The following is a 22,910-nucleotide window of genomic DNA, read 5'->3' as shown; positions in this document are numbered from 1 at the left end:
ATCCCATGGACAGAGGGGCCTGGCAGGCTACAGTCCACAGGGTGCAAAGAGTCAGACACAACTGAGCACGCAGTTTAAGAACCAGCACTGGGGCTTAAAGACACATGTTAAATGGCAGTAACTATTTCTCAAATTATATCACACATATGACTAATCTCTAGCCTGTTTCGCATCATCTGTACACATAACCCACCTTAAAAATAACAAAACATTACACCTCGCAAAAAGTGCTCCAAGGGCAGTTCAGTAATATTTACCACCCTCAGAGTATTACAGAACTTTAGTTTAATTTCTCACAAACAAATTATTTTATTATCCTCTTTGTAATGACTTCAAGTAATACAAGGTTTCTTTTAGTATCAGATACAAATGTTTGCACAACTGAAATTATAAGTAGCTGAAAACTGCAAATGATTATTCTAATTTTATATTTACACACAAGCTTGCTTTATAATTTTAAACCACATTTGCTTTCATCAAATTTTATCTCGGCATTTCTAATAAACTATAAACACAAAATCAATTATGATTCTAATGCAAAAGCTCACAACCCTGAAAATAAGAAAAAGTACATTTTAAAAAATGTTAGTGCTTTATAATAACTAGCAGTTAAATTATTCACCAAACACACATATTTACCCTTGAGTAATGAAACTAAATACATCCTAACTATTTAGACACCTGTTTCAAGCAAGGATCTGTGCTCAATAAATGTCACCTAATTTTTAAAATAACTAGATTTTAGAACTTATCAGTTAATTTTTTAAAATTAGCTAATAAAGCATATGAAACCAGTAAGAATCAGTTCTAGAAATAATATGATGTCATAAAGATTAACTACAAATCAAGAAAGTTCCTAAAAAATATTCTGAACCTTTAAATCCAATACTGTCTTTTTGAATAATCATCTGACTACACATTGAGATCTTTCATTTATGACCCACATAAACATGGTAGCTGCTGCTGCTGCTAAGTCGCTTCAGTCGTGTCCGACTCTGTGCGACCCCAGAGACGGCAGCCCACCAGGCTTCCCGTCCCTGGGATTCTCCAGGCAAAGACACTGGAGTGGGTTAACATGGTAGCTACTACTGAGGATCAAAGCTAGGGTCAAACAGGTCATTTAGGTATTTCCAGGAAATCAGATTATTTAGCATCAACAAAACAACATCTGTTTTATATACAAACTAAAATGTTATGGTCTGGTCCTTTTTTTTTTCTCAAATTGTTCTTAGAACACATTCTCACTGATTTAATAAAACTATGAACTAACTACAAATCAAACCAAAAAGTCAAATAAAATGAAATTTATTTATTTAAATGGATAACTATTTAATGGACATTTTTCTTCTAATTAAAACATTATCAGAAGAATGGATAAAATTATGGGAACACAGGAAAGTGGGGCGAGGGTGTTTTAAAGATACTTTAAAAAGAAAACCTGCATTTTTAAAATATAAAACCAATGGCTCATGAAGACCTTTGCGCTTGTTTTTTTAAACAAGTAGACATCTCATTATTACTCCCTAAAATGGCATACACACACTCACACTTCCCCAAGTGCACAAATGGCTCCACACACAAGATAATAAAGGCCCTTCCTCACCTAACATAAGGCAACAATAAAATCAAAATTCATATTCTTTAAGACAAAAGGCATTCTACTGATGATCCTGATTCAACAATTTTACAGTTAAACAAAATTAATTCCATTCTCAAAAATCCATTGACCTTAAGCTTTTAACAAACATTTTCCACTGCAAAAATTATTGTCAATATTTACAAATCCTTAAACTTATATTTGGCTGGCACCACTTGTATTTGCCGTATTAATATTTCCTGGTAAATGTGTGCTCATCCCTACGAGAGCAGAAGGAGCAGCTGCTACTCACTGGGAATCTCTGGGGTCCCACCGCAGGTCTCGGCTGGCTCGGGACTGGCAGCAAGGGCACTGTGAGGAAAACAGCACTCGTTACACTTGGCTTCACCTGAACCCGCCAGGAGAGGAGCACGGCACACCGAGCGCCACACGGAACACACACGTGCACAACACGCTAGGTTTACACTTAAGCAAAGGCTGCATGTTTGTAATGATACGATTCCATAAAGGGACGGGGAGAGAACTTTTGTCTTCAGTGTACAACAGCACAAGCAGAAGCTTCCATTTCAACGGTGAATTCTTACTTAGAATTAAAATACTTCGCACCAAAGAAGATATTATTCCTCTACAGTAAGAAATCTCCTTTGTTTCCGACATCCATATGCAGGTGATCCAGGGTATCTAATCCGAGTTACATTTTTCGACGCCCATTGAAAACAAATTTATATCCCAATCCTCCAGGCTCATAAGGGAGGGAGGTGGGAGACGAGTGAAGCGGGCAGAGAAGAAAACGCACACGCACAGTGTGGCTATCTGTGCCGGCTGCTGTGACGCAGGACAACCGACCCGACAGCCTGCCACGCCGAGACCTGTCGTCTGTGTGTTTCAAGAGGCACAGTTCCAGCAATTTGCCAGAACAGTGTCAAATAGTTTCAAAAACAGGGAAAAAGCCAGATGCTAGTTCCACACCCTGCATGTTTAAGCTGTTTCATACACGAGCCTTATACTGATTTTGATTTGGGAGGTAAAAAAATTCCCTCGCAAGAGGTGCCCACTCTATGGTAGCATGCTAACCCCTCCATTAAAATGTCCTGCCAGACGCGTCCAGGAAGATTTCGGATGGCCAGGTGCAAGGGCTGAAGGGCAGCCCCTTCTCAGCTTCACACCCCGGAATCTTCCTCACAAGGACTTCGGAAGGTCATGTGGAAATGCACCTTTAAAGAAGTGATGGAGGGAAAATGAGGTCACGGGGGCGGGGCAGGGGCCCTGATCCAACATGACCAATGTGCTTATAAGAGAAGATCAAACACAGACAGACACAAAGGGATACCATGGAGAACTCAGCAAGAACAATGTAACAGCATTTAGTTTTAATTTGAAAAAGTTCTGGTAAATCAGCACCACAGAAGTAATACAGCTTAAAAGTCAATCAACATTATTTTTAAAATAGAGCACTAAGATAAACTATTTTTTGCTTATTATGATTAAGCAAAGAAATCGGTACATTAGACTTCTAATTAAGATCACACTTCTCCCTACCTGCTTCCTCCTCCGCTGTGAACAGAAGACAATTTACAACCTGTAATGCTAAGAGACCGTTCCAGCTGAACCTTGAACTCTTTACATTTGGCATTTACTAGTTATATCCCACACTGTCCCATGAATTAATGGACTAGGTTTTCAATTTTAATACTGAAAATCTCAAAAACATGTTAAATTTCCAACAAAACTGGTTGATTACAATATGATAAAACACTCTTCATCCTTGAAACGAAAGTAGGTGCTATCAAAGGTATGCACACATCTTTTTAACTTTTTAAAACACCTTTTGACTGTGTGAGGCTGACAATCACTGGGTTACTCTATCTTTTGCGTACAGGAGACAACTAGACAACCAGTCTCTCTCAAGAACAACAGTGGCTTTCTATTTAACTAAGCACAGTCAAGCTGCTGTTTCCAGAGCTGCCCCAGCCCTGAGACCTGCACGTTCTCCATGACCTTACACCACCTCAACCTTCCCGCCTCACTCCCTCCATGACCCTAACCTCCCGACTGCAGGACCCCACAAACATCTCCTGGCCCCTTATCATCATACACTCCATGGCCTTCACTGTGAGCAAGACGCCTCCTCTACTGCTTCGTCAACAGCCTAACTCCAGCAACTCCAATGCTGTCTAGGCTACACCTGACGCAGAAAGGGGAGTGTGGTTGGAGAGAACCATGCAGGTGGCCAGGTCTATCCAAGCTCATGGCCGACAGCTCCAGGGGGTGCTAGGGCTGCCCAGTACTCCCACTCTCAGGCTCCCCAACGTCCATCTTGGCAAGACACTCTTCATCCCTGTCGATACAATGGTCTCCCACGCTTGCATCCCGTTCCCGCTCAAGCCCACCTCAATGAGGCGTGTACCGCCACCACGTCACCAAAAGCACCCTGCCTGAACCCCACAGACCCGGCGACTGTGGCCCCAGCACCCAGCCTGCAGCCCGCCCCCAGCCGCCCGAGCACTGGGCTCCCCCTCCCTGCAGACCCCCACCCTGGCATGTCACGTGCCCCAGGTTCCAGGCCCCAGGTCCATCGAGATGCCACAAAGCCCCACTCCAGCTCCGCACCCAGACCTCGTCTGCACGCTTCCTGGTCACCTCACCCCGACACGCGCGCCTGCGTGTCTAGGTGCCTCCAGCACAGCGCTCGCGGTCTCCCCTGAAGACCTGCTGGGCCTCCAGCGCGCTCCGTGACAGCAACCCCGCCCTCCAGCACTCGGGCCCCTTCAGCGTCGCTGCGTCTTCTCTCCCATCCACACTCAGCCCATCCATCAGTCCTGCCCTGAGGCACGCCCGGCTCCTGACCCGGGCCACTGCACTCACCTCCCCACTCAACACCTGGTTTCCACCCCTGCCGCTCACGAGCCCACTCTCAACACAGCAGCAAGAACAACCCTTGTCAAACACACAGCGACGATGCTATTCCTGTGCTCAGACTCCTCTAATCACGGCCCACTTCATTCGGAACAAAAGCAAAGCTCTCAGGAGGCTCCCAGGTCTCACACGACAAGGCTCCGCATTTCTCTCCACCGCTGCACTCCACTAATTGTCACCTGGTCTCTCTTTAGTTACCTGAACACAAAAGGCACAGCCTCGTCAGAAAGAGGCGCCTCTGCGCCGGCCGGCCCCTCTGCCTGGAAGACCCCTCCGCTGACAGGCACGGCAGCAGCCCCCGCCCCTTCGGGTCTTCCCTTCTCAGCGCAGTCGGCCCCGCCACCACAGGGCTCCCCTGCTCTCCTCAGCACTGCGCTTCCGTTCTCCAACGCGCCACACGGGGCCTTCATTCACCGTCTTCATGGCTCACTGTCGCTGCTAAGGTGCTAGACGACACCCACAGCAAGCGCTGACCGCTGTGTTCACCGGCAGATCTCCAACCTCACGGAGAACGGCGTCTGCCTCAACGCTGCGCTGAGCGGGTGCGTGAAGATACGCTCCGTGTTCACTGCTCAGAACTAGTCTCCTCGCTTGAGGAACGTGCGTCTGTGATCATACTATCAGAACTGACCATGAACAGACGGGTGTGCGCCTCTGGAACTCAAAAAAGCAGCGCGAGTGGCACCTGAGGGGACAGGCCCTTGGCACTCAGCCCCACCAGGAAGTGACGAGGAGGGCCACCCAGAGCCCTCCACAGTGGCCTCTAAGGCCCTGCGCCTTTGCCGCACGCTCGCAATGCCCTCCCCGGAGCACCGTGACAGGAGACACACAAGCTGAGAGGAGCCTGACCCGGCAGCCGGCATGCATGTGAGCAGCGGGAAGGACTCGGGGAGCCCCCGGAGTCCTTATGGACCTGGAAGTGACGACGGACTAGCCAGTCACCTGGAACTTGACCACAGCAAAGGAGACACGTACCTTGAACGGGCGTCACCACGGCCCCTTTGAAGTGGGGGTTGATGTGTATGTTCTTGGGCTGCTGTGGGGTCACGGGAGGAGGGGTCATCATCACCCGGGGGGCCTCGATCTGGGGCGGCATGTGCATCCCCTGCGGAGGGGACGGGTGGTGCGGGTGCTGCAGGGGCAGCAGGGGCTGGAGCTGCTGCTGCTGGAACAGACTGCGGATCGGCTGCTGCGGAGGCGGTGGCGGTGGTGGCGGGGGCGGTGGCTGAGGCTGTGGAGGAGGAATTAATCTTGGAGAGTACGTCTAAAACCACCAAAAGAGACAAAGTCACAACAATCAACACTTACAAGGAAAAATGCCAGTGCTTTACAGATTTCACACTGACTGCACTGTAAGAGTTGACTCAGAAGTAAGTTTATTAGTAACAAACGTATAGAACAGCAGGATAAATGAGCTGCTCCACCTGCTCACAGTTATGGCTACCGTCTGACGACGAGAGCCAAAATCAGGACAAAGAGGGAAGACCGCAGCCCCCGAACATAACGCATGGATTCCAAAAGGGAAAAACTGCAGCTCAACCATCAGAACTGCCTGCCACGAGCCACGCATTGTGGGCGGAGCACAAGCTGCCTGGGCGGGCCCACTCCTCCTCCAGAAAGCCTAAGAAACGGGCAGGCAGTGCAGGGGCAGCCCCGCTAGAAAGCAGGTGGCAGAGAGGGCCAAGGGCTCCCAGAGGGGAGGGACGGTTCCTGAGAAGGTGGCCTCTGAACCAGGAAGGAGGGGAAGGAGCCAGGCAAGCGGTGGAATGGCATCGCCTGAGAGCAGCGGAGGCGGAACACACGCCCGGAGGCGCACTCGTGGGCCAGCGTGGCTGCAGCCACATTCGAAGATCGGAGGGTGCTAGAGTGGGAACACACACCCTCTGTGTGGTCAAGGATCTCGGGGTTACTTAGCGCAACAGTCTTGAGAGAGGAGGAGACCCCCACCACAGCCTCAAGAGCACTGGGCCTCCTCCCCTCCGCCGGTGTCTTAAGCACGCGCTGACAGGTCTGTATGTGGAGTAACTCACCGCCAACAAGCCTACGAAGCCGGCCCGTCGTGATCCTCCTCGCGGCTGGCAAGCAGAGGAGCAGAGAACCTGGTCCCACAAGCCCTGCCTATGAGCACTCATCCAACCGGCCGCACAGGGCGGCAGAGGCAACAGGCTGCCACCGGCCAGGGCACCCTGCACACTGGTCGCCTGGGATGACGCCAGACTTCAGAGGCTTCTGAATTCCATTCCGGAGCCTCTACAGTGTCTGATGACGATGACTAACAGTGTGTGACAGACGAGGGGAAAGGGGACAGAAGAAGACGGACCATTTAACAGGCTACAGACGCTGGGAGCTAAAGGAAAGAAACAGCCGTGGTCTGAGAATTTTGAAACCCAAGTGTACACGACCTTGTCGAACCTGTCCTTCCTCGGGGAGGGCTTTCCTGAAGATGCAGAGCTAGCATAAATCCATGGGCACACATTCTCCCAGAGACTGGTCCGTTCCCTCCTCTGAGGCACGGCATCTGTACCGTGCACAGCTGTGTGTGAAGCAGCCTCTTCCATCCCATCAGCACTGAATCCGCATGGGCAGCGCGCTGACAGAGGGGCAGCTAAACTAAACCTGAACTCAACCGGGAAAGCACACAGGGCAGGGCCCCGCACTCGACCACGCAAAGGACTTTTAAGGAGATCACATGTTCTAAACAAGGGGAATTTAGGGCCTGGGTAACAGCCATGCAGAGAAGCCCAGGGCAGCTAGGAAATGAAGAAACTGAGCTGGCAAGAGGTGCAGGCTAGAGACCCAGACTCATGTGGAGAGAGCAGATGGCAGGAAGGACAATGTTGCCGAGTGAGAGCTCTGATCAGAAACTGGCCTGAGGACAATGCAGCCAAAGAAACAGGAGAGAGAGAAGGGGCCCCGTTGGAAGAGATGAGACTACACCCCAATCTCAAGACACTCAAAGTAAGAGAGGCTCAAGAAAGGAGCTCACAGGTGACGCCCAAGGGCCCAGAGAGCAGTCTACTAGGACAGACTGCAAAGGTGAGGAGGCGATCCTCAGAGCACGCTCGGGAGCGGCAGGAGCAAAGTGCCAGCGCCAACAGATGGACCAAGGAGAAAACAGACACAAGCAGAGCCACGGCAGAAAAGGAGCCGGAGACACAGACGGCTCTGGGCTGGGGTGCGGCCGGGACCAAGGTGGACATGAGCAGAGCAAGGTTAAGGCCATGCCAGAAAGCTGTGACTGCTTCAGCAACCTGCAGCTCTAAAATACCACTGCTAGCAAAGACGCGCGTACAGCTCACAGGCCAAGGCTCCGGCAGGCGGAGTCGGGCCGGCAGCAGGTTGAGCCCGCTGGCACCTAGGGAGTTCCAGACACGATGCTGCTGTCAGGAGGGACTTGGGCCAACTGACACTTGGGTAACACTTCTAAAGCACTCAGGGCTCCCAGTTGAGCCTCTCTATCTGGGTAAGAAAGTAGGGAGTTCAGTTATTTTTCCAGGATCATGGAGGAACAGCTATGTAAAAACTCGTCACCTACTGGCTGTTTCCCCGCTTCGGAGGCCAAAATCATGGAGCTGGCAGTTCAACACACGCAATGCAAGTTGGGGGCGAGGACGCAAGATGGGGAAGAAAAGGAAAAAACTGAAGGGCCAATCTTCCTGTTATCAGAGAAGCTTAAAAACAAATGGGTATGAGCAGAGAGCAGCTATCAATATCATCAATCTCTTTATGCCGTGATCAACCCACCGGCCTTCCCTGTTCACTGAAATTAGAATTCTCATGCAAAAACAGTATATCACCTTTTCTACTTTGTTATTTCACAAATGAATGCCTACTAAAACACAATTTTCTACTCCGAGGTCAGGTGTGATTTTCCCCTGCACGCACGTAAAAATGTAGGAGGGTAGATAGTGCAAACACATATTTACATTAAATAAATCTGTCCTTGAAGACTAACTTCTGAAGGAAAAATTGTAAAATACTACAGTTAACTGAAAGAACAACCCCAAAAAAACCACTACACTTCCTGTCTTTGTTCCTGAGAAATTCAAACGAAGCTGAAATTACAATTACATGATTTAGTCCTAAATTATGAAAATTTTTAATGGATATGACAATCTCCATTTCTATGGAGAGGAGATGACAGTTATTTGTAAGAGAAACTGCTACATTTAAGGAAAAACCTATGGTAAGCAGATTATAAGAAAAAATATTTTATAAAATACACCATTATGGCTAGATTCTCAATGTAACACAGTCTGTGTTTTCAGGATGGTGTTCACAGGAGCAGCGCCCCTCCACCAGCAGAAGAGACGAGCAAGGTTCCTGTGTGGTTTGACCCGTGGAAGACATCAGCTCTCTCACTGATTCTTCCTCAGTACTGGCAAAGAATCAGTCTTCACCACCTCAATACTAGAAGACTGGATTTTTAAGACCATATACTGGATGAGTTACAAGCTGGAATCAAGATTGCCAGAAGAAAAACCTCGGATATGCGGATGATACCACTCTAATTGAAGAAAGTGAAGTGGAACTAAAGAGTCTCTTGATGAGAATGAAGGAGAGTGAAAAAAAGCTGACTTAATACTCAATATTAAAAAACTAGGATTTTTTTGGCATCTGCTCCCATCACTTCATGGCAAATAGAAAGGGAGAAAGTGGAAGCAGTGACAGATTTCCTCTGCTTAGGCTCTAAAGTCACTGCGGATGGTGACTGCAGCCATGAAATTAGAAGACGATTGCTTCTTGGCAGGAAAGCTATGACAAACCCAGACTTAAAAGCAAAGACCACCTTGCTGACAAAGGTCTGTATAGCCAAGGCTTCTGTAAAGTCAAGGCTATGGTCTTTCCAGTAGTCATGAACAGATGTGAGAGCTGGACAATAAGGAAGGCTGAGTGCCAAAGAACAAGTGCTTTCGAATTATGGTGCTGAAGAAGACTCTTAAGAGTCCCTTCGACTGTAAGGAGATCAAACCAGTCAATCTAAAAGGAAACCAACCCTAAATACTCATTGGAGGGACTGATGCTGAAGCTCCAATACTCTGGCCACGTGATACAAAGAGCAGACTCAGCGGAAAAGACCCTGATGCTGGGAAAGATTGAAGAAGGCAGGAGGAGAAAGGGAGCACAGAGGAGGAGACGGTTGGATGGTATCACCGATTCAATGGACATGAACCCGGGTAAACTGCGTGAGATGGTTGAGGGACAGCGAAGCCTGGAGCGCTGCGGTCAGTGGGGTCACAAAGAATCAGGCACCACTTCGCAACTGAACAACGAAATCATACCACAGGCTATAAAGAAACTTTAGCTGTGACGCCTTTTACTAAATTTTCATCTCAGACTAAGGCAAATGGAAAATACGAAACCCATACCAGAGAGAACTTTCCCTTGTTCTCAGCGTGCAGGCTCCCAGGACGGAGCTGAGCAACTCACCACCACAGGGGGCTGCGTGGGCAGCAGAGCGGGCCTGTGGTCCTTGGCGCGCCCCCGCTCGCTGCTCTCTCTCCTCTGGTCTCCGACGCCACGGCACAGGGACGCGCCTCCTCTCCTTCCTCCCCGCCTGGAGCCGTAGCGGCCCTGCTTGTGCTGTCGCTCCCTCTCTTCAAATTCAAGCAACGCAGCTTTGGCTTCTGCTGAAAGCTCTATTTGAAAAGATGCATATGTGTTAGATACCTTCAAAGAGGCGAAATCAGATCTATAGGGAGACACAAAATAAAACAAGTATGTGACAAGGAAACTCAGGATCAGCGGGTGCTTCACCAACAGCAAACAACTCCACTTCAGCAGTAAGCAGCCGGGGGTAGGGTACAGAGACACCCGGACGCCATGAACGAGGCCTGTTACATGAAGACATGCTTCTTCTTTAACATACGAGGACCTCCTGTAAATCTGAATCTTCATTTGAGACCACTAAAATGTGCTGAGGAAAGCTAAAAAGGAGGAGCTGAAGAAGTTCAACCCAACCACCACTCCTCATCTGCTAGGCATCACGTTCTTTCACTGATGGCAGATGATGTTGGTCAAGACCTGGCTACCCCAGTAACCAGGACACTCGTCTATGCGAATCCAGTGTAAGTATTAATTCACAGTGGCACAGAGACTCAAAAATTAGAAATCACTGATTGTTCTGCTTTAAAAGCAAAACTACTAATAAAATCACTCTCAAGCCAAGTACTTAAATTTCATAAAGAACGGAAACTCATTTAGTACTACACCAAGCCAGATTTTCTGATTTATTTAAAAACAACACCAACTTTACTCTGTGCAGACAGACCTCCATCCATACCACCTGACAGGGAAGCTACAGCAAATGCGAGCAAAGCCACAGAACATGCCCTCCTCTCTGATCAATGCTATGGGGCGACAATCAAAGTTTCTGGCCCTACTCAGTAGGCACATTATTCTGAATTCTTAGAAGAAAAAGTAACTTATTCAAATACAGTTCTAAGCTATGATAATATATGCTCTATTAGTAAACACCTTTCAAAGATTTCACTGAATTCTACTAAGAAGCATTCCCATGCCTTCTTCCCGGAGAAGGCAATGGCACCCCACTCCAGTACTCTTGCCTGGAAAATTCCGTGGACGGAGGAGCCTGGTAGGCTGCTGTCTATGGGGTCGCATAGAGTCGGACACGACTGAGCGACTTCACTTTCACTTTTCACTTTCATGCATTGGAGAAGGAAATGGCAACCCACTCCAGTGTTCTTGCCTGGAGAATCCCAGGGACGGAAGAGCCTGGTGGGCTGCCGTCTATAGTGTCGCACAGTCGGACACAACTGAAGCGCCTGAGCAGCATGCCTTCTTCCACAGCAAAGGGTACATTTTAAATATTACCAGTTTTTCTCCTACCTTGGATTCCATAATCATCTCCAAACTCTTCCAAAATCTCTAAGCCACATTTCATTTTCTGGAAATTGTTTCTAAGGTAACCCCCTTCCCTTCAAATGGATCTAGACTCCATTCCAAAGAAAATTTAATCTCCTCTTAACAAGCACAGACTTTTATTCTAATCTTGACTACATGATAGGTTCACATACACATTTTATGTGGTGAATCAGCAATTATTTTTCTAGTGGTTCTAAGTGTCAAGATTAATTTCACTATCCCCAGTAATAAAATGGTTTCAAATGACATCTTTAATCAGCAAGTAAAAATGCATTCCTCCAATTGAGACAAGCTGTCACAAAAGGTCACCAAAATATGACAGGATGGAAATTACATTTGTAACTTCAACTGAAATGTTAATTTCTGCTTAAGTGTTTTCTGAACTTGGTCCATATTCCAAAGGAAAGAGATAAGAGTGTAATGGAGATAAGAGTGTAATGTAACAAAGTTTTACATTGTGTTGTCCCCTTCTAAAATGTGCTTAAGAAAAACATATGTACCTAAAAATACTTTAATACATAATGAATGTCTACAAAATACAGTTTATTTGGCAAAACAGAAACAACAAATGACAGTCTGAGGTTTTTATTTTTGGTTGTGGCTTTTTTTTAAATAAGATAATTGAATCAAGAAATTTTTGAAAACCTTGCAAATGCAAGGACCATTGTGTAAACTGAAGGTAGTTATCTTACTGCTGGCACTAGTGATCTTAAATTGTTATTAATATATGAAAAAATTGTATGTTATTGCAGATGTTTATTTCTTTTCTCTATTGGAGTATTCTGCTGTATAAACACACAATTTGTATATCAATTAAAAAAAACTGTTTTCCCCAAAGATCATTTGCCTTAAGCAAAAGTAAACAAGGATATTATTTCAAGAGAACATTATGTGGGCCTAACAACAATGTTCTTCAGGCTAAAGCAAGCAAACATAATTTAACGTATTACCTGTGCCCAGTGAAACTTGGAATACAGCAAAACCCAGCAGGGTACTTACAGATCACAAATTATAAAAGCCTAACTAAAATAAGCACAGCCTTTCGTTTTCCACTGGTACTGCTTCCAGAGAGAATCTGAGGTCCACCTCCTAGGGCAAAAGAACTGGCCCCTCTGAACCTCTGTGCTGACACTTCAGGGTAACTGGTCAGTGACACCCATGTTTTAGAGATGGCTTTTGACTTTGCCATTCAAAATAAATCTTTCTCTTACACATGCATGTTCTAGAAACCCTTTTCAACTGCATTCTGTGAGAGAATTAAGCCCTCATATCCTATGGGATCCTTTTTATATAATGAAAAACTTGTCTCTTAAGTATATAGTTTTGTATCCTTGGGAAAACTGATGATGTCACATTTTCTCTAAGGTATTTAATTCCCAGAATCCTGGTTGAGGACAGAAGCTCAGTACTTAAGATCATAACTCAGGTAAAAGCCCAAAATTCTATGCCTAATCCAATATGAACTGAAAATACAGATCAACATCTGTGTCTCAGGCTCCATAATGGTCAAGACTGTCACAAATATGAATTACTTAAGGATGACATCATACATTTGAATGTGAAGAAGACTAAAAGTGACTGAATGCCCTTCCAGATTCTGAAGAGAACTCACTATTCCCAGGCCAGAGCATTATTTCATTCTTCTTTGTAGAGCAGAATGTTCTCAAAAGTAATCAATGGTATCACAAAATAACTGCCTTTATTTGTATTCAGAATGTTAAAAGAGATCAATTGTCAAGAAAAATCCATCACAGGAGATATACATACTCCGGTAGCAAGATATTTTAATCCCATTACAAAGAGTATATGAGCAGCTTTACAGTCAAATCAATGCAAGCATCTGTATACAAAACCTGAAACTGGTGTTTCTATCACCAGGAGTACACAAAGTGATGAGTAAAAATTCATGGGAATATCTAGTATACCAAATACTATAGGAGCTTCTCTCAATGAATATTTTTCTTCTGTATAAAATTAACTTTTTGTTGGGGTGAGAGGTGTTAAGGAAACAAAGGAGCTCACTGCTTTAGGAAACCAAACTCTAAAATAGATAGAAAAATCATTTCTATACTGGGAATAATCCTAATTTTTCTAGAAAAATGAAAACCTGTTTTTAAACACGGAGCTTTCCTACTGCAGCTTTCCTACACTGGGCTTACAAATAGGGAACAGAGAAAGATACTTCTTAGCGTCAATTTTATTTGCCCTATTATCTAGCCAAAGAATCACATTCTGCACAAATACATTTAAAGGCTTTTTCCTAACGTTTAAAAGAATGGTAAATGGTCGAACTGTTAATGCTTCAGCCACTCTTGCCTCTCCGCCCACATTTAAAGGGCCAACCTGCCCATCAATAACCCTTTCCAGCCTCTTGTCTCAGAATGACATGACTATAGAACTAAGAAATGACTTTTAAAAAAAAAAAGCAACACAAATTATTTAATAAAAAAAGTACAAATGACCCTGTGAAGAACCAAATGAGGCAAAGATCCTGAAAAGAAAGGGACGCAGGGATAACACAAGTACAAATTATCAACACAGGCAATTCAGACACTTCAGAACTTGTCAGTGCTTGGGTCAAGTTCAAGTGAACAGAGGCGAGATAACCGTAGCTGAGGATCAGGGGACAGGAGGAGCAGGGGCTCTGGGGGTGCAGAGAGGGTGATGTATAAAGTGTACCAGAGCCCATAAGCAGCTGGCTGCAGAGAGCAAAGGCCACCATTCCTAATGGTGTCCGAGAGCTGACTTCACACACTTAGAACATGCAGCTAACACTTATTAAGACATAACGTACAGCTCCCAGATTTATGTAATAAAGCCACAGCCCAGCTACACAGAAGCAGAAGGGACGCTCACCGCACCCCGCCCCTCGACGGCACTCTCCTTCCCTAACAAGCCGCAGCCACCGCTGTCTGTGAGCAGCGAGGGCGCCATCCTTCCCTTGCCCGTCTTACCCCAGTCCAAGACTGAGATGTCTGTTTCAATATGCTTGCTGTGTGACGCTGCCAATCACTCCTGATGACAACACTTTTCATTTTTTCCCATCCCCCTGTTTTAAGACCTAAGCTGGCTCCATCTCCTTTTACCCAAGGCCAACTTCTCAGCTCTTTCTTAGAAGCCTATGCTGTACTGGTTCAAACCAACAAGCAAGTTAATACCATAACCTGAGCAAAGTCCAGGGAAGAGCCTGGGCCAAAAGCTAGAAGCAGGAAACCAGAAGGGAAAGACAGAGAACACTAAGACTCCAGATCAATCTCTCCACAAACCTCACCTAGGGATGTAACATGGTAAGATGGGCTCACTACTATTACGATGTGCACCTTGAAAGCTTGGTGTTCTCACAGAGAATTCATTTCTGCCACTGCGAGACACATGCTCAGGCCTCCAACAGTAAGTGGCTACAAATAACGGTTTTACAAAGTAATAAAGGTAGTAACTGATTTTACTTTGACCAAGACCAGAGAACAGGTATAATTCTCTGTTCTTCCACCCACCCACCCTACTCCTTGGAATACAGGACAGTAGCCCAGTGGTTCTGAAAGCATGGACTTTGGAGCAACAGCAACAACAATACCTGCAAACTCGTCAGAAATTCAACTTTCTTGGGCACTATCCTAAACCTACTGAATCGGAGCAGCTGAGAGTGCACCCAGAAGTATGCGTTTTAACAAGTCTTCTGGGGGATTCTGTTGCTCAAATTTGAGAACCACTGCTTTATTCCTTGCAGTGGGCACTGGAAAGAACTCCAGAAGAATGTGGGCACGGTGAACACTGGAAAAGGCTCTGTTCAGCAGCAGCAGCCTGCTGTGGGTCTGCAACAGAACGACGTGCAACTGATGGTGCGACAGACAAGCCCTTTCCCTGGGCACTGAGCAGGGCGGCGCAGAGGAAAACACACACCGCAGACACGGTTGTAATGACACTAAAAGGCACAGAATGAAGCCCATCTGGCCCAAAAGGAGCCCTGGCAACCTGGGAAAGGCGAGACGCCCCTGCACCACCCGACATCATGTTCCCAGAGCCAGCCAGGAACCACGCGGCATGCAGGAGAGCAAGTCTAAGTCACAGACTACAAAAGGAAAACTATTTCAAAACAACAGATATTTTATTCAAACATTTTTTTAATCCAGAAGACAAGTCATTTTTATAGAGCGACTTTTACAGCACTATTAACTCAGCTCTCACCTCATACAGACCATCCACCTTCTGAACACCATGCATAACAATCTATAAAGTCAACTGTTTTTTATCTACTTCATTAATCGTAACAGTACTATACAGGAAGTTGAAATGGGAATGCAAGAGAATGTGAGACAGGTAAAAAATGTTACCCAAAGTTTCTGGAATGTTCCTTCTCTCTCTAGTTACATCTGAGAGCCTAATAATTGTTCCTTCTTTCCTTTCAGTTTTGAAACGTAATCGTCCAGATTCTTCATCATCATCATCTTCCTCATCTGACTCTTCTTTGATGTCCTTCTGCAGCTCCAAAGTCTCCATGCCTCCCTACATGGCAGACAGACAAAAGAGCAAGGAGGGAAAGTGAGCTCATACTCTTCTGAATTAAATACTGAACAACGGTTACGCATACACGTATGTGTACACACACATAAAAGCTGTTTATAATTAAGACGTAAAAATACAGCACAATGTCCCATTTATAAAGCCATGAGAAACATTAAACTGATCCTAGGAGAAAAAACCTCTAATATTAAAAATTAACGACGTTAGAAAAAACTCAAATTCCTACTCCTAGTTAATACACACAGTCTTATACACTGTAACCACTCATAAGAGAACAAACATGATTTCCAAACACCCGTGCTGGCCTAGACTCTAATTCAGATCTAAACAAAGTTCAGTATGTTAATTAAACTGACCCTAGAGTCCCTGAGCCTGATTTCAGCATAGAAGCCACCTGTGGCTCCCGTTAGATGACAGCACACTCCTTCCCACCAATAGGCCCCACATTTCCTGGCACTCCTGACCCCATCTACTCTGACTTTCAAGGCAGCCAAGTGCTCCGAATCCACTGTTGGGTCGCCTGGCTTCTCTGGTTCTCTCAGCCTGTACAATCTTTCCTGCATCATTTCTCACCCCTTTCTACTTCCTCCCACTGTCCAGGGTTTGTGAGTTACTACCTCTGGTTCAGACTATTAACCACTATTAACCAGAAGACTATTTTTTTTTTCATTCGCTTCACACCAAAACCAGTTTTCGGTTTGTTTGGTTTTTTTAAATTCATTTATTTATGGCTGTGCTGGGTCATCGTTGCCCTGCACAGGCCTTCTCTAGCTGTGGAGAGCAGGGGCGACCCTTCTGTTGCAGTACACACACTCGTCCTGTTACGGACGTGGGCTCTGGGGCACACGGGCTTCGGCAGTTGCGGCTCGCAGGTCCTGCAGCACAGGCTCAGCAGTTGTGGTACGTGGGCTTAACCGACCAGTAGCAAGTGGTTTGCAATTTGTGTGCCCTGCGTTGGCAGGCGGGTTCTTATCCACTGTGCCACCAGCCGAGTCCTTAAAACCAGTTTTTATCTTATATTTCATTATGTCAGGATTCCTACAAAAATTTTATTTAATCTAGTCCCAAACTAAAATAATTTATCAACAATTCTTACTGTATTAACTCATGTTCCGTCTGACACTGATCACTTTCATCTCATGTTAGATCTTAGTGCCCTATTGTCAGGTAATAAGACAGGTACCTACTGACGGCTAGATTCATTTATGCTTTTTGCAAACTTAAAAACTGCTCCTTTAGTCTCATCGCTCATAATTCTTACATGTCCTTTACTCTTAACAGAAACAAAAATGAACCACTTTACTAGAAAATGTGCAAGGGAAAGAAAATGATACAATCATTTTGGACTCTTTCCCCAACATTTTCTGCATAAAAAATGCACACATTCATTGCTATAAACCCTACAGTAGAGAATCAATGCCTGAAAATAAAATACTGAATATAAACTATAACTTTTAGCCTAATGATTGCAAAACCACCTTTCAGTATTCTGATACTCAGTATACTGTAGAATTTTAAAGCACCAGAACCTTGGCATTTTGTTGTTTTGCTGGTTTGATACCATTACTTCTATCTGACTGAACATCTGAAACCACAGGAATGACGTGTGAGATGGACCCAGCTATGTGTGTGCTGCACTACACTCACACCGAGCAAAAAGTCAACTCATTTACAAAATACTCTTCTCCACCTCTTAATGCTCCAGAGCAGTGCTTCTCAAATTGAAGGTTTATATTCATCACTGGGAATCCTGCCAAAATGCAGATTCTGATTCTGCAGGTGGGGGTCTAACATTCTGCATTTCCAACAAGCTCCAGGTGAAGCCAACATGCAGGTCCACAGACCACACTTTAAGCAGCAAGGCGAGAGGAGGAAAAGAAATCACTACCGATAAAGCAAAGATTTTATTACAGTAGTCATTTTTAATTCAATCATTAACAATAATTACAGTTCAAACACTTTACAAGCAAGTTTAATGTAAAACATGACAGTACTGAAACTAATAACAGTTTATTCTACACACAGTCTCCATCTAAGAAATCCAAATATAACAAAGACAAGCTGAAAACTGTTTCTCTGAAACAAATACTACAGGCTACCAGAAACACATCAGCAAACAATTCTAGTCTATGACCCAGCATTACCACTGCCAGACACTTACTCAGGGGAAATAAAAACTTATGTTCGTGTAAAAACCTGCAGGGAAAGTATTACAGTTCTATTTTGGATGACCAAAAATAGAAAAACAGTGAATGGATACACAAACTGCTGTACATCCAAACTATGGCATGCTCTTTCAGCAATAAAAGAGGAAGCAACTACACAAAAACTGAGGTGAAGCCACAGAGGCACCATGCCGCAAGTCAAAGGTGCAGTGAGTCACTCCAAGGAGACACACCGCCACACCGCCACACAAAGGGGACACACCGCCACACCACCACACAAAGAGGACACACCGCCACACCGCCACACAAAGGGGACACACCGCCACACCTCCACACAAAGGGGACACACCGCCACACCTCCACACAAAGGGGACACACCGCCAAAGGGGACACACCGCCACACCGCCACACAAAGAGGACACACCACCACACTGCCACACAAAGGGGACACACCGCCACACAAAGGGGACACACCGCCACACCTCCACACAAAGGGGACACACCGCCAAAGGGGACACACTGCCAAAGGGGACACACCGCCACACCGCCACACAAAGAGGACACACCACCACACTGCCACACAAAGGGGACACACCTCCACACAAAGGGGACACACCGCCACACCGCCACACAAAGGGGACACACTGCCACACAAAGGGGACACACCTCCACACAAAGGGGACACACCGCCACACCGCCACACAAAGGGGACACACCGCCACACCTCCACACACACGACACTTGCCAAGAGGCCGAGGATGAGCAATGGAGGGAGGGCCTGACTACAAAAAGGGTGGCACAATGTCAACTTTTGGAGAGACAGAATATCCTAGGACGCAAACTTCTGGTTCACACTCAGGGTCCAGTTCCACTTGAACTTCATCAAGGATTACACGAGCCCTGAGCTGAACCTGAAACACTGCTGGCTTCAGCTGCCTCAAGTATAGGTCACCTGGCAACACTGACCAAGTTAGACTCACTCTTTCAGCCACTGGTCACTACCTCTTACTCTAAATACTAGGCTCAAAAAAAGGGCATCTTCTTTGGCCATGGACTTAGGATTAACATACCTATCTGCCATAATGTTGACTTTCTCTGCAGAGAAATACTTATGAATGGAATATTCACATATATTCACAATATTTCATTCACAAGTAAAATTCCACTGAAGAGCAGTGTTGGATACCAATATAAAGATCAAGTTACCCTGATTATATTTTGTAAGAATTTAAATTGTATGTAAATATCTGACTTCATTATATAGACACTGCCAAAAATATTCAAAGGTTTGATTTTTAGCTAATTATCTTAAAAACCTGAAAGATGCATTTGTAATACTTAACAGAGGATGCATATGAAAATCATCATGAAAGTTCTTTACAAAACAGACAAGTCCACCAAAGTCTTAACATACATACATAATTAGAAACTCTAAGAGGCAGCAAGACCCAGTTTTGTTACATTCTCTAGCTAACTCTGAAATGAACTTGTGATCTCAGTTTCTAAAAGAAAATTCAATATTCCATCCCAAATCTGAAAGGGGTGGGGTGGGAAACTGGGTAGTTCTCTGAAATAGAAAGCTATAGAGAACACTGCTTCTAAAACCTTCCCAAACGTTTTTAGTGCTTACAAAATATTTGATAGAGAATAATTCTATACTATCATATCTATATCATAAATAAAAATCAATTCTAATTCCACCAAGAGCTAAAACTTACAAACTGAAAAGACTAGCAGTTATTAATAAATTGTGCAAAAATTACAAGAGAAGAAAATTACAGACCCATCTCCTTCATGAACACAGACACAAAATCGCTTATGTTGCCCCATCACCAAGTAGCATCCAACTGTTTGTGACCCATGGACTCTAGCACCCCAGGCTTCTCTGTCCACATGGAATCCCACAAAAAAGGAAAATATGTCATGACCAAGTGAAGGTTTAGACAGAAGCACACGACTGATTTAACATTCAAAAACCAGTCAACTTAACAAATCTCGTTTCAAAAATTCCAAATATATGTACACACAGTCTCCTTCTCCAGAGGTGGCACCTAAGTCCCTCTCGCTCACCTTCGTGAACACAGACAGGACTTCGTGAACACAGGTGAGGACTAGACTTAGTAACTTGCTTCTAAAGAACAGAGAACAGAATGTGAAAGACAGAACTTCACGGAATGACGATCTTTACTGGCCAAGGCCACCTCGGCACTTGACCAAGGCGGACACTGCCGGGGAGTCCTGCACACAGCTGCAGGATGGGCTGAGGACGCCTAACCTTCATGGTATTCTTTCCAAAAATCCCATCGCCCCAGTCTAACCATGAGAAAAGCACCAGACAAGGATGGGTTAGAAGACATTCCACGGGACACCTGGGCAGGACACTTCTTTAGACTGTCATGGTTGTGGAACTCAAGGAAAGACCTACAAACTACCGCAGACCAGAGGAGACAGGACAGCAATGTGGTGCCCTGGATTGGGCCCCAGAATAGAAAGAGGACATTAACGGGAAAATCTGCAAAACAGAAGTTAAGTCCGCAATATAGGCAATAGTTTTTAAAGTCAATTTAATGCACGTTAAAAAAACGAGGGATGATACAAGATTATCTCAATAGGAACCGAAAAAGCACTGACAAAATTCAACACTCATTTCTGATTAAAAAAAAAACAAAACTCAGCAAACTAGACACAGAAAAGAACTGCTTCAATCTGACTGAAAAACCTCCAGGTAGCTTATATTACTTACTTGATAAAATACTGAATATTTCACCCCTAACATGAAGAATGAAGCAAAAATAAATGCCTTCAATGTTTCTTTTCTACAGAATACTGGAGGTCAACAAGGCAAAAAGAATGAAATAAAAACACAAGTGAGAACCATTAAACTGTGGTTATTAACTTTCCTATTCTAGACTAGGAAAGACTAATTTAACAGAACTAAGGACACTGCTCGCCTCTGAGAGAAGTCAGGACTGACTAGAAAGAAAACAAGGGGGGATCTCTGGGGATAATGAGGGTAACTTGGATGTACACATGTATCAGATCCCTGAACTGTATTAAGTGGTTATAACTTTTCCAGAAAAGGGAACTAAGGCAATGGAGTATTAAGTGGCCTGCCCAATGCCAAGAATCAGTAAGTGACTGAAAGGGAAAGTCGCTCAGTCAGGCCTCTCTGTGACCCCATGGCCTACACGGTCCATGGAATTCTCCAGGCCAGAATACTGGAGTGGGCAGCCTTTCCCTTCTCCAGGGGATCTTCCCAACCCAGGAATCGAACCCACGTCTCCCTCATTGCAGGCGGATCCTTTACCAGCTGAGCCACAAGGGAAGCCTGTGGTTATTAGCAGGCAATGTGATTATTAAGATGCTAGTTTTCCCCCAACTGGACTGAAAATACAATGCAGTGTTCAAAAACAATGCCAACCAGATTTTTAATAGATGCTGACAAGTCAATTGCAGAATTTATATACAGAATTCAAAGGACTCAGACTGCCAGAACAACCCTGAAAAGGCGCCACAACTGGCGGATTGCACTGCCTGATCTCACGCCACAGCGGCCAAGACAGCACAGCGCTGGCGACGGGGCAGAGCGGGCTCCAGAAAGAGGCTCGGACGCCACCGGCGCCTGAGCCTCACACAGCACTAAGGGCTCAACGGGGAAGGAAAGCCTTTAGACAAAAAAATGATACAAACACGAGACAGACAAGTGGGAAAACTGAGACTCTCATTCATGACTGGTGGGAGTATAAACAGTACAAACACAAGAAAGCCATTTGGCGGTTTCTTACACCATCAAACATACTTCGACCCTGTTTCAGTAGTACCACTTCTACCTAATGCTACAGGGAAAAAAGATATATCCACAAAAACATAAGTACAATAAGCTCTTTTAATTATCCATGATAACAGAAAAACTGAAAACAACCCAAATATTACCTATTATCAAGAGAAAACAAACAAGGTATGTCCATCAAATGGAATGAACTGCTGACTGTGGGCATAAATGACTATTTGGATGAACCTCAAAAACATTATGGTGGCCAAAAGAAGCTAGACACCAGCACACCATCACTGGTCTGTTCAGTTGCTAAGCTCTGTCTGGCTCTTGGCGACCCCGTGGACTGCGCTACACCAGGCTCCTCTGTCCTCCACTGTCTCCTGATGTCTGCTCACAGTCACACCTACTGAGTCGCCAACGCTAGTTCTAGACTAGCAAAGACTAAATACACAGAACCACAGGCATGGCTCACCTCTGAGAGGAGTCAGGGCTGACTGGAAAGGAACAAGGTAGGGACCTTCAGGGATAACGAGGGTAGCTTGGCTGTACACGTCTATCAAATTACTGAACTGCATCAGTCAGTTCAGTTCAGTCACTCAGTCATGTCCGACTCTTTGCGACCCCATGAACTGCAGCACGCTAGGCTTCCCTGTCTATCAGCAACTCCTGGAGTTCACTCAAACTCATGTCCATTGAGTCAGTGATGCCATCCAACCGTCTCATCCTCTGTCGCCCCCTTCTCCTCCCACCTTCAATCTTTCCCAGTCAGTTCTTTGCATCAGCTGGCCAAAGTACTGGAGTTTCAGCTTCAGCATCAGTCCTTCCAATGAACACCAAGGACTGATTTCCTTTAGGATGGACTGGTTGGATATCCCTGCTGTACAAGGGACTCACAAGTCTTCTCCAGCACCACAGTTCAAAAGCATCAATTCTTCGGTGCTCAGCTTTCTTCACAGTCCAACTCTCACATCCATACATGATTACTGGAAAAACCATTGCTTTGACTAGACGGACCTTTGTTGGCAAAGTAATGTCTCTGCTTTTGAATATG

General features: G+C 45.3%; 1 protein-coding gene across 10 annotated transcripts in view; it reads right to left on the bottom strand.

Annotated features, from left to right (window-relative positions):
• Window positions 1–22,910, bottom strand: part of RBM33 (RNA binding motif protein 33) — a 110,773-nt gene that overhangs the window by 53,527 nt on the left and 34,336 nt on the right. For 8 of the 10 annotated variants that reach the window (XM_059886006.1, XM_024991295.2, XM_010804693.4 and 5 more), the window contains 4 exons: window positions 15,730–15,901; window positions 9,944–10,152; window positions 5,489–5,777; window positions 1,890–1,948 (listed from right to left, as the gene is read on the bottom strand). In XM_059886006.1, coding sequence (XP_059741989.1) covers window positions 1,890–1,948; window positions 5,489–5,777; window positions 9,944–10,152; window positions 15,730–15,901 — 729 coding nt within the window. The remainder of the gene's footprint in view (window positions 1–1,889; window positions 1,949–5,488; window positions 5,778–9,943; window positions 10,153–15,729; window positions 15,902–22,910) is intronic. The other 2 variants (XM_010804697.4, XM_002686984.6) reach the window with 1 other exon arrangement.

Source organism: Bos taurus, chromosome 4 (assembly GCF_002263795.3).
Source record: "Bos taurus isolate L1 Dominette 01449 registration number 42190680 breed Hereford chromosome 4, ARS-UCD2.0, whole genome shotgun sequence".
Taxonomy (NCBI): domain Eukaryota; kingdom Metazoa; phylum Chordata; class Mammalia; order Artiodactyla; family Bovidae; genus Bos; species Bos taurus.
The sequence above is the reverse complement of the archived record's forward strand: the minus strand, read 5'-3'. Positions and strand labels throughout refer to the sequence as shown.